Genomic DNA, 12,374 nt, shown 5'->3' with positions numbered 1-12,374 from the left:
ACAACCTGCGCTGGCAAAGGCTGGCAATTCAGTCAATTTACCTGTAACTTAAGCGAAGCCACGATGTCAAGCAATGATCTGGATGCGGATCTCTACAAAGGTACTCCTAGCCTATTTCTCAGTGATTGCAGCCATTCTTATCTTCTCCAGACCTCTATGGCGTTGACGAGTCTGACGAGCAAGAGGTAAAAACAAACGACGCCACACCAGCTGACAAGGTACCTTCTGCGGTTGGAGCAGCAGCGCTTGAGCCTGCGAGTGGTACAACTCCTATGCCTTCCATTGGGAACACCCCACCTCCGGCGCTTCCTTCTACCATTAAGCCTCCTTCACAATCCACTGTGTCCACGAACGTAGCTCCAGTTCCTCCCCCAGAAGGGACTTCTTCGATACCTGTATTTACGGATGAAATATCTGGATCGTCCTCTAGAAATCAGTCTTCTCAAGTTGCACAGCAGTTTGCTTCGTATGATCAGCCTGCTGACCAAGATCATGATGGCTATGCGGGAGGCTCTAGCGAAGGTCGCTCAATCAGACCCTCCGAGATGCGAGATGAAGGGTGAGCAGTGTTCTAATGACAATCATCGTGCACCCCCCATGGATACTCCGTGTTATACGTTTTCGGCATCACTCCATCGTCGATAGAGTACACACGTCATAAAGACTACCACTTAGCTCTAGCACCGCTATGTCGACTACTTCGCCGTGTCACCTACGTAGTTGCCATTAGCACATACCCATTGCATTATTGCTACATGGATCTAGCTCGTAGTCCACTTTCGCTCCTCTGCTTCTGGGTTACCAAATACTAATGGATATTTGTCTTTATTATCGCTGCTCGGTCGTTGCACTGTCTCCGGAATTGTCTTCCATACCTTACTGGTCGTTTAAATCAGGAAAATGTTTGTTGGGGGCTTGAATTGGGATACTACTGACGGTTAGCTAGATTCCTTTATTATCTATCCATGCTTCGCGCGGTGTGATGGAGCGCATCAAGTCTTGATCATGACACTGCTTCGTTACTTATTTTGTTCAGAATCACTTCGTGCATACTTTTCCCAATTCGGAAAGATCGATGCATGCACCATTATGCGAGATCCTGCAGGACGCTCTAGAGGCTTTGCGTTTTTGACATTTGAAGATCCCGCGGCTGTAAATGCTGTTATGGTCCGAGAGCATTACCTTGACGGAAAAATTGTAAGTGTGATTATTAGTATTACATTTAGATATTACTTTGCTATATCTTTGTCTTCATTCCTCCTACTCAGATTGATCCTAAACGTGCCATCCCACGTCTCGAGCACCGCCGTACCCAAAAGATCTTTGTTGGTGGATTAGCACCATCTGTCACTACTGAGAGCATGAAACAATTCTTCAATCAATTTGGTAAAGTTGTCGACGCCACCGTGATGGTGGATCGTGACTCCAGTAGGAGTAAAGGTTTCGGTTTCGTCACATTCGAGGATGCTCCCGCCGTTGAAAAGCTTGTGCAAATTCAAAATCTTGAGTTGGAGGGCAAAATGGTGCGTCATCTCACAACCGCTCGACTATTTGGGCCATCACACTGCTTAACGATGCTGGCATCCAGATTGAAATTAAGCTTGCTCAGCCACGAGGTGCGAGTGGAAATAACAGTAACTATGGGGCTCAGCCTCAGCCGCGAAGTAGCCGCCCGACTCCGTTCGATCCTAACGTCATGGCGATGCTTTATCAACGCATGATTGCTAACGGAGGCTGGCAAGGCGGAATGAACCCCATGATGAGTATGGTGGGCGATGGGATGAATCCGATGATGGGTGGCGGAATGAGTGGTCGTGGATATGGTGGCGGTGGCGGTGGCGGAGGTGGAAATTACTATGGTGGGGGAATGATGGGGAGTGGGGGAGGTGGTCGCATGGGAAGTGGAAGTCACGGTTACGGTATGGGGGGATATGGTGGAGGTGGATCCCCAATGAATCAATACGGAGGGAGTATTGGACCTGGTGGTGGCGGACACATCCCCCGCGGGCCTGCCGCAATGAGGGGCGGTCCTGGAGGACATCCACCGCATCATGGAAATGTGGGACCTACTCGCTTTCAAACCAAGGGGCAGCACAGCTACCATCCCTATGGGCGATACTAGCGTCGTTTTAAGATTTTCATACTTTTTTTGTTCATTACTCGTCCCTGTACTTATTATGACAGCCTTATTCAACCCATACGGGATGCATTTGTCTTGGAGCGGAACTTCGTGGCCTGTGCATGCTATACCAGCACGCAATTTTTTTCCGTATTACAGAGACCGCATATGGGAAACATAAAATCTACATGTCAGAGCACACAAAGAGGGAACACCGAGAATCTATTCGAATATTGGAGTGTAGAGTCTGCCCTCGACGTGCCGCACCTTGAGCAACCACAAACAAATGATCAGATGGCATCAGATTAGACGTACTCGCCGACGCGGGGATATTTTCCAACGATACCCAAAACCGATGGACGATTCACAGGGCTACCATGAAAGGTTGCATGGCCAGTGATCACCTAGGTGGCAGGCGACCGGCTTCTCTTTCACGGCGATCACCATCAGGGAGGATTAATACCAACGGACGCAAATGGCAGATCCACGCGTGTACGGATGCTGTGTGCACGGACTTTCCGTCTTTCTTGGGCCCCTGGTATGTCAAATGTTGCACTTTCCTGCGCAAGAATCCTTTACATAATTGAGGATTGCTGGGTTTGAAGGGTTCGAAGGGGGACAAATACGAAGTGGGTCCCGTTTCGCCCTTGCTATCCCATTCCTCTCTCACATGTTGTCCCTTGGATGCTTGTCATGTCAGCTTCCGTTCTTTGCCAAATACGAGCATTTGATCCTTTCCACTTAATTGCGGGTGATGCAAACTGATAACTGCGTGTTTCACATGGCTGGGTTCTGCGATTCGTGGGATAGAGTTTACGATCGAACTTCTGGGGACTGTTTGGGCGATGGGTTTATGTACTCCAACCGTCGTCCCTCCAAGGGGCTTGGGTGGAAGGGGAGGTGAAGGGAGGGATTGGTGGAAGTGAAGGGGCGAGAAAGGCTGGAGTCGAAGAGAACAGGCGAGGGGTGGTCGAGGACGGTGACGGTGACGGGTAGAGCATTGATATGATTAATTTACTGATGTGGGAGGAGTAACTATAATGAATTGCTGGTGATAGTGGTGGCGGAGCCAGAGGAATTATTTTTCTGTAGTGTTGCCAATTTTTCCCATAGAATCAAGTGGGTAGGTCTATATAGTAGGCCATTGCTGTGAAGTGCCGAGCCAATTGGCAAGTTTTCTTTGATGGCTCCTGAGACCGCGTGAAGGCTAGCACGGGAAGGGAAGCCGGAAGTACGCATCAAGAGTGAACGATACAGCTGCCTGTGGAACAAGCCCCTTGGTACCCTCTAAACATTGTGACGACAGCTTCCATCAAGTGCGTGCATTGTTCATCGGTCTCCATTAGCAAGCAATCACCGGGGCATAATAACTTACGCACAACGGATGCATATATATCTCGATATATATGTAGTAGTTACAACTTACTGCCTAGTTAACGAAGATACCTCCTCACATTCACGTCACTGTGTTTACTGCTCCGGATCCATGCCAGACACCATCGTGGTCCTCCACGAATCCCATACTGGTAGGTTAAACACAAATCACAGACACATCATGTTTGTCATTTAACTATCGTCGGACAGTGGAATTCGGTCAGGTAGGCTGGCCTCTGGGCAAAGCCCGTGGTATCAATACGTGCGTCGTAGGTATCAAAGACGACCCTGTATTTGCGCACATGAACATCACCCCCGATTCACGCTTCAATTCTCCCGCCAGGGACATATAGAAAAATCACGTCGACATGGTTTCGCATGCTGGTCATGCACGGGCAGCTGCCAGTGAAGAGTCTCCATGTCGGCGATCTGCATTTCCACGTTGTGTTATCAAGATGCTACCTTTACGATTGAGGGACATCTCATGCTTATTGAACTTCAGGCGCGTCGGGGGCGGCCGATATATTAGGATTTAGAATCAAATCAATTACAGAATCACTTTGGCAGCGGCCTCAGTTCAGCATGTCCATGAACTCTGTGTATCGTTAAAGCGCGGTAGAATGATATTCAGCGAGGTTTCAACTCCGGCTGCGTGCGATGATCAAACTTACAGACGGTATCTGCGGCGTTGTCGTCCACTGGTAAGGTGCCATGTTAAGACATTCCGCAACTGTGACAAGGGAATAGCCCTTCGCTTGTAGAAGCTTGATAGCATATGGGAGGACTTGTTCCCTAGAAGTTCCAATGCGTAACACGGAGGACATGAGTGTGTTCAATGACCTACGTTGTATTCTGATAAGTCTCATGGTTCAGTGCAAGGATGTTCTCCCGGTTCTGATTGACTGTGTCGTTATACTGTTGTTCCGAATAAGAGACAGATTTTCCCAGCGAATCGCCGGTATCGAGATCCCATAAAATCACTATGAAAGGAGCCCCACACGAGAACGGTGATCAAGATATAGACGGGAAAAGGAGCGTAAGAGAGGACAAGACTATTTGGCTACGCACTGCTTTGATTTCTTTGGTGTGACACTTGGCGGACCTGTACGAGAAACTCTATCATTTCGTTCCAAGAGGTGGTCGGCATACGTACCAAGTCGTTGTAACTACCAAAAGGTGGCCTCATGAATGCTGGTGCAAAGCCAACAATTCGCTCTAGAGCTTGCTCCACCCTCCACATCTCATCGTGGACTAATAAGGAATAATATGATCAACAAATTAGTGAGTTCAAACGGGATTCCTCCATTCTCACTTCGATCAAAGGATAGCTGGGAAGTTATTCGTTATTGAATGTTGCGGCACCTTCATTTCAATACAAAAAGATTGCGCAAGATCTCGATGCTTACCTGGGTAAGATCCTAGATAAGAAAATAGTAATTAAAATTAAATATAGGCAAGTCGAACAGAAGATGAAGATACCAAATGCGCCCAAGTATGCGATGCGACTTGATGGCCACGAGCGACGGCATACTTGACGCGTCTGCCGGTGGGGAGAAAAAAGATAGAATGTAGCGCAACATCGATTCAGCACAAATCCACAATGCCGATGAGCCGAACTCACGCTTGGTTCTCAGCGTTGTAAATACACGACCCTTCACCATCCACGATTAAATTTAGCAGAACACACCAACGGCTCACTCACAATTGTTACCATTGTAGAAAAAGGTCCCATTCCCACCTGCTCTAGTCAAGAGATCTGAAACCTCAGTCCTACCACGACACCACGTTCCCATTAAAAGCTCCTTAGCCTCGGTACAAGAGAAGGGCATAAGGTGTTCGGACTTACGACCAGGTATATGGCCCATCGTCAAAAGTCAACGCAACTTGCTTTGGGTTTTGGCATGAAGAGAACAATTGTGCCAAGGGTGCACGAGCGTTAAGTTCACGCTTGACTCGGTCAATAGCCGTCTCGTCACGCTCGACTGCATCAACAGCGCCGATCGTTCCCGACCCACTGGCAACAACTGGAGTGGGTGAAGCAAGGGCTAGGAAAGCACGAGACAACAACACCACAAGCACAAAGCGCACCGCAGACGCGTAAGAGCTTGAGGGCACCATGGTAACCGTTGTACAATAGTGCGAGAAGCAATACCGAGTGAAGAGAGGGCTCATGGGAGGACGGAACCCGGGACTATTATAAAAGAGTCCACCCTAGCCCCTGTTAGGATCCCTTTTCCCTAGCTGCCCTATCTTTACTAATGGGTCCTCGAAGCGGCCTGATATGTCCCGTAGGAAGCCCGCGACGCTCAGACATGAGCGCCGTGGTCAATCAATATAATAAGCAGAAGTTTCATGCGGTCCAATTTGCAGGGACAAATTTCTTCCATTCTGACGTGCATAACCGCGCACGTTCTCCTTCGGCAGAACTTGATCAAGCTGAAAGTTTAAACTCTCAGAAGCGGACATGACATTGATGCCGTCGGGCACCAGGCATTACCTCAGACTAAACCTAAATCCACCCATGGGAAGTGATGCAAGGAGTTCGCTGGAGGTCATGTGCCCAAGAAAAAACATCTGGAAAAAAATATTCATTTCAGTTCAAGCTGGAGGTATATCCAGAGCACGACTTCCGAAATTTTCCAAGTAACAAGAGATACAAGTTTAAGTGTAATGATTATTTACCCCAACCCCAACCCTTTTTAAATAGACACATACTGTATGCACGCGACCAACAACCGGATGGTTTTGGACCGTGACAAAATTTTATGTCGGACATTGAACCGGCAGGCCTGAATTTAGCGTGACAACGGAAGTGGCCGGCCAGAGAATTTGAAAATAATAATTGAACTGAAAATCTTGTGTTCCGTTACACCATTCTCAAAATTTACATGTTTTCTTTTCTGGGTGGCATTCTGGATGGATTTTCTCTTGCTCACTGCATTGATTCTTGTGCTGATGAAGCTATCACATACAAGAATCTTCCTGCCTTTCTCATTGGACCCTACTTCCCTCATGAAACCCTGTCCATCAGGGAATTCATTGTTGGAGGAACAACCTTGAACCCTGTATTTACATCTATTTTGCGTAGAATTTCCTAATTAAGCATCTACCATAATCTTGTCCAACTGCCCTTGATCCAGTTCTCTCTACATTCATCTCCTTCCAGCTTCCTTGTAAGGACCATCAAACATTTTCCCACGTTGGAATACTGTACTCACATGACCAACTACCGGTCACACGTCACAGAGACCTCCCGGTCCGGTCGAAATTCAGGGTCTGTCACGCATCACAGCTGGTTGGTGGTTGGGTGTTTGGGTGTCATGCCAGTTTTGCTGAGGCAAGGTGGCTGTGCAAGGCAATTCAAATTTTCCATTTCTGGAATGTATTTACATTCAAAAATGGAAATTTTTCATTTGGTCTTCCAAGTTTCTTGTGTGCCTTGCTCACTGTCAGGGCAATAGCCCTGAACCCTGAGCCATATGTACAGTTCTCCAATAAACCGTTGCAATGTTTTTCACTTTTCAACTCATGACCTTATAGCACAATGAAAATGTATTTGAAAATTTCAAAAAAATATTCAGAACATGGGAAAGTATCTCATCTAAAGATCTGCCAATTATGTAAGCAATATTCCCATTTTTGGTAATGTTATGTAGTTTACAAACTACCCAGGTCATTGCAACAGTTTATTGGAGTACCCCCAGGCTGAACAGAAAATAGGGATATCATGTGACATGTCATGTGATATTGTTTACTGTACACACTAGTAAACAAAATGACATTAATAAAGCATAAATACCGGAGGACTTCACATGATAAGGCCCCAAATCCGAAATGCATCCTTTAGCCACTTCAAAAGTTGAACAAATCCTTTCCCTCATTGATTCTGGCCATAGTGCTTGCCAAATCTCAGTTCTTACTGGCCACCATTACTCCACTGTCACTCGCCTATGGTCTAAACACCGTTCTGATGTTCCCAAGCCCAGTGGTGGTCATCCATCCAAGCTTTCTGACACTGATATTCGCCATGCTTGTTGTCTCATCAACTCTGGGAAGGCTGACAACTCATCCCAAGTCACCCGAATACTCCAAAACATCAATGACACATCCCTCTCCATTGAGACTGTACATAAAGGGCTCAAAAAAGCTGGTTGGAAAGCAGTGGTGAAGAAGAAAAGGCCTATGCTGACCAGGTGTCACAAGAGGGACAGGATGGATTTTGCCCTCAGCCACAAGGAGTGGACTCTAGAGGACTGGAAGAGAGTTGTATGGTCTGATGAGACTAAGGTGAATCGTCTGGGCTCAGATGGGAGGAAATGGGTGTGGAAGCAGGTGGGGGAGCCTCTCACTGACAGGTTGGTGCAAGGCACAAAAAAGTTTGGTGGAGGTTCCATCATGGTATGGGGTTGTATGACCTGGGATGGGGTTGGAATGGCATGCAAGATTGATGGGAAGATGGATGGGGACCTGTACTGCCAAATTCTGGATGAGGAACTACAGGAAACCATATCATATTATCACAAAAACCCAGCCCATGTCCTCTTCCAACAGGACAATGACCCCAACACACCAGCAAAAAGGCCCAAAACTGGTTCAATAACCACTGTATTGAGGTCATGAAGTGGCCCTCACAGTCTCCAGACCTCAATCCAATCGAGCATCTCTGGAATCATGTGAAGAGGAAGCTTGGGGAATATGAAGAACCTCCAAGTAGTGTTCAGGAGCTGTGGGATCGCTTCCAGGAGGAGTGGGATAGGATAGATCCAAGTATTTGCCAGAATCTGATTGAGAGTATGCCTAGGAGGATTGAGGCAGTGGTTAGAGCAAAGGTGGCTATACAAAGTATTAATTAATGCCATTTTCCCTTCCCAAAAATGTACTCCAATAAACCGTTGCAATGACCTGGGTGGTTTGTAAATTACATAGCATTACCAAAAATGGACATATTGCTTACATAATTGGTACATATTTAAATGGGATACTATTACATGTTTCAAATATTTTTTTGAAATTTTAGAATACATTATCATCATGCTATAAGGTCATGAAGTCAAAAGTGCAAAACATTGCAATGGTTTATTGGAGAACTGTAATTACAAGATACATATAGTCACGTGGGTAAGCAGTAACCTCCGGTTAACTGCTTACACACACCGTAAAATACACATCTTTGTATCACTTACAGCTCTGTGTGCTGAGCTGCCCACTGAGACCTCACACTTTTTTAAGTGTATGAGGTGTGTTTTACAACACAACCCACCAAACTTATCACATCTTAACAATTTGACTCAGTAGTGCCAATGGCACCTAAACACGCCTGCAAGGGCAATCTCCCATCATGGGAGATTCAAATCAACAGCTGTTGTCAGATGATGACGAGGATCAACACGATCTGGAACAAGCAACCACCTCAGGGCTGGTCCCTGAAGGTTTTAGAAACTTATGTGGAGTAAGTGCAGGGCCCAATACCCCTAGAACTCCATGTCACATTGATCTAACCCAAGCTGGGGAAGATCTCTCACCTCCTCAGGAGGTGATCGACTTGCATGACAAATGCGTAAGCGCTGAACGATCAGCCCGAAAAGCTGATTGGATAGAGTTTCAGGAAACTCCAGGGCCCCACTATCCCCTGGAGTCCTCCTGTTAGAATGAGGTGGAACAGATGACTCCGGAGTGGAATCGGAGACTTAGCGTGGAGGGACCTTGGCCTCAGTGACTCAAGCGGAGCGCTGTGCCATTGCTGTTTGTCCATTTGGTCCTTAATTTCACAGTAGGTGAGCAGGAAGTCTCTAGGGGGCATTTCAGGTCGATTTCGGACTAAACCAAAACGAGTATGTACAAGTGCCAATATATATAATGGAAGGGGCAAAAGCACAAGGAGAACAAAGGGTGACCGAATCGGAACGAAGACGTCCGAACGGGAACAAAGGGTAGAGGGAGCGGAGCGGTACCGAAGGTCATAAGGCAGGACCTGTGATACATCCGAAAGGAGGTAGGGAGGGTGAGGCCCAGAGGGGCAGGAGGATGAGGGGAAGTGGGGATGATGACTAACTGGCTAGAATAGGAAGAAGCAGTAGTCCAAATAGGGATGAGGGGAAAATGCGAGAAATACATTACAAACAGCGAGAGTGCCGGAGGCAGTCCGCAAAGCTCGGGGGTTGCGGAGGTTACGGAGGTTACGGAGGCGGGGTTGAAAGTCCGAGGGATATTGGCAATGGTGTTTATGTAGTATGAGGTCACCAATGCAATGGACTAAGACCGAGGTGGTGTCAAAGTCCGAGGTGGGGACTATGACGGAGGCTCGGAGTAAGGTATGAGCGGTGTCCGAGTGCAAAGTACGGAACAGCGGTGGAAGGTCGTAACTTGGCAGAAGGGTGGCGGAGGAGTAACAGAGGGAGAAGAGAGGGGAGAGGTAAGGAAGAGGGAGTGGCGGAAAGGAGAGTAGTCAGGTCCGAAGGTGAGTATCGGAGCGGACGGGGGAAGCGTAGGGGGATGATGGGGGGGGGGTGGAGGTGTTGTGAAGGGGGAGCGGAGTAGTAGGAGGGTGGCGAGTGGCGTGGTGTTCGGTCCGAGATGAGCATCGGAGTGGACGGAGATAGGGTCGGAGAGGTAAGGGGGAGGTGTGTTGCCAAGACCGAAGGTGAGTATCGGAACGGCAGCGGTAGGTTATGACTCCGGAGGTGAAGAGGGTGGAGGTCCGGAAGTCGGGTCGGGGTCGGGGTCGGGTATGCACGGATATGACACCTCCCCCATGTCCCCAAGTCAATTCCCAAAGGCAGGCAAAGGGAAACAGAGGGAAGAACCTCTGCGTCGGCTATCTGAAAAACTACTGGACCTGTTCCAGGTTCCGTCCGGATGGAGGATGGAAAACGAAGACCAACTTCTTCTCAGGCTGGAAGCCCGAGAAGGTGCAAAAAAATGCCCTGAGAGCAGGATCTGTCATATCCATCCCTGGCCATCGACTTCCACTCACTCTGATCCCTCTGGTCTACCTCCACTCCTTCTTCACTAACCTCGGAGCTCCTGTATTCTGCAATCACCTTGGTACCCCTCGATGGTCACCACCCCCTCCTTTCAATTTATTACCTATGCCTCCCTAAGTACAGAGCCCCAAAGGCTTCCGGACAGCTCCAATGTCCACTAGCGCACTCCCACTGTTAGAATGGGTGGATTCGGACAACTCCGGAGTGGAATCGGAGACTTAGCGTGGAAGGACCTTGGCCTCAGCGACTCAGGCGGAGCACTGTGCCATTGCTGGTTGTCCTGGGGGTCCCTAATTTCGGATCTAGCAGAGGGAAAGTCTCTTGGGGGGAATTCATGTTGATTTCGGACTGAGGTTACAAGTTACTATGTACATTGTATATAAGGAGGGGTCCGGAATCAAAAGGAGCGAGGGTACTCCGAAAGGAGACAAAGGGAGCTGGAAAGAGGAACAACACCGAGGGTCAAGGGTTTGACTCAATGGTGTTTCCCAAAGGAGGAGTGAAGGGCCAAGGCCCAAGGAGGAAGGAAGGAGGTTGGGAGTGGGGAATGGCTAGCTGACTGAATAGAAAGGAAGCAGTAGCCCAAATAGGAATGAGGGAGAATAGCGGAATTGAGTAGGACAATGCAATAGTTGCAAGGTCCGAGGTAAGTCCGGAAAGTCCAAACTCGGAAGTTAAACTCCGGAATATTGGCAAACATAATTAAATGGAATGAGCTAACCAATACAATGGGTATAAGTGGAGGTGGGGTCAAAGTCCGAGGTCGGAGCTAAGACCGGAGGTTCCGGAGACGGAGACGCGAATGGGATTCCGGAGCGGAGGTCCGGACTCAGGAGCTTAGGTTTTGCGTACTCATCTGGAAGGTGTTGAGGTTGGGGTCGGACCCGGAATGTTCCGGAGTCGGACCAAAGGTGGTGTCCGAGCCGGAGGTGGGATAACCTCTTGGGAGTCGGCAAGGAGGAGGTGACAGAAGGGAAGTAGGACTCCAGAAGTCAGGTTCGGAGTTCCGGGAGCCTGGAGCGGAGGTCGGGATTGTATGGATATGACACCCACCTCCGCTGGGCAATACACTTGCTTGCCCTGCAAAGCCCACCTTCGGGCCTATCCCTCCTTTCTGTTTCTGGGTTATCGCCTACCTTTCCGTTAACCCTGTAACCTGACTCGTCGGTAATATTCAATCAGCTAATGTCTAACCCTGTTAGCTCGGCTCGGCTCGGCTCCACCATTTGCGGACCCGCCCTCATTGTAACTATATATATACTCAACTTGTACATAGGTTACACCTCAGTAATAAAATTGACTAGAGTTTACCCCCCTTCAGTTCTGGTTGCCAGTTTAGTAAGTTAGGGCATGGACATGTTACTTGGCACAGCGCTCCTGGCATAAGTCACTGAGGCCGAAGCCCTCCGCCATGGAGACACTCCTTCATCTCAACCTGGTCTCTGACAGGATCTCCCAGAGTGCGGAAGCTCTGAAAGAACTTCCGCTGTTTACACTGCCCCACACCATGCCAGACAAGGCAAGGTCGCCAACCTCGGAGGAGGTCTCTGAGATAGTGAAGAGGAGGCGGACCGAAATGAGGGAGTTCGCTGAGGAAGCCTTACAGAAAAGTAAGGAAAAACCAGCAAACAGACCCCTCTATGAAAGGGAAGCACCCTCTGCAATGGCCTCACCTAAACAAAGTGAGCATGGAGTTTTTACTCCAAGAACCCCTTCTGGAACCCCCAGAAGCGGCAATGTCAACTGGGGAGAGTCACTGCTTGCCCAACCAAACTTCCTCCTGGAAAACCAGGAATCGCGCATAATAAACACAATAAACTCGATCCAAAAAAAGATTGAGGAAACAAGCCACAATAGCATGGCTCATCTAGAGATAACTCTAGAAAGAATGGCCGATG

General features: G+C 48.4%; 3 protein-coding genes across 3 annotated transcripts; 2 read left to right on the top strand and 1 right to left on the bottom strand.

The window, feature by feature from the left end:
- Positions 1 to 63: 63 nt before the first annotated feature.
- Positions 64 to 563, top strand: EI90DRAFT_3138010 (uncharacterized protein; the record flags this gene model as incomplete). Its single annotated transcript, XM_039064880.1, has 2 exons — positions 64 to 100; positions 151 to 563. 2 exons carry the CDS (start codon positions 64 to 66, stop codon positions 561 to 563), a joined length of 450 nt encoding a protein of 149 aa, XP_038907867.1.
- EI90DRAFT_3095565 (uncharacterized protein) lies at positions 445 to 2,219 on the top strand. The gene is made up of 4 exons (XM_039062520.1): positions 445 to 937; positions 1,037 to 1,197; positions 1,269 to 1,523; positions 1,589 to 2,219. Exons 1-4 carry the CDS (start codon positions 901 to 903, stop codon positions 2,120 to 2,122), a joined length of 987 nt encoding a protein of 328 aa, XP_038907866.1. The 5' UTR covers positions 445 to 900; the 3' UTR covers positions 2,123 to 2,219.
- A 1,582-nt stretch (positions 2,220 to 3,801) lies between these two features.
- Positions 3,802 to 6,024, bottom strand: EI90DRAFT_3005253 (uncharacterized protein). Its single transcript, XM_039056376.1, has 12 exons — positions 5,991 to 6,024; positions 5,340 to 5,929; positions 5,196 to 5,263; positions 5,115 to 5,145; positions 4,973 to 5,033; positions 4,900 to 4,911; positions 4,806 to 4,821; positions 4,647 to 4,744; positions 4,562 to 4,595; positions 4,338 to 4,473; positions 4,165 to 4,285; positions 3,802 to 4,088 (listed from the first exon to the last, which is right to left on the bottom strand). The coding sequence occupies exons 2-12, from the start codon at positions 5,663 to 5,665 to the stop codon at positions 4,071 to 4,073; spliced, it is 921 nt and encodes a 306-aa protein (XP_038907865.1). The 5' UTR covers positions 5,666 to 5,929; positions 5,991 to 6,024; the 3' UTR covers positions 3,802 to 4,070.
- Between the last annotated feature and the right edge of the window lie 6,350 nt (positions 6,025 to 12,374).

The sequence above is a fragment of the Cantharellus anzutake genome (assembly GCF_015039405.1).
Source record: "Cantharellus anzutake strain C23 chromosome Unknown EI90scaffold_208, whole genome shotgun sequence".
In the NCBI taxonomy this organism is placed as follows: domain Eukaryota; kingdom Fungi; phylum Basidiomycota; class Agaricomycetes; order Cantharellales; family Hydnaceae; genus Cantharellus; species Cantharellus anzutake.
The sequence above is the reverse complement of the archived record's forward strand: the minus strand, read 5'-3'. Positions and strand labels throughout refer to the sequence as shown.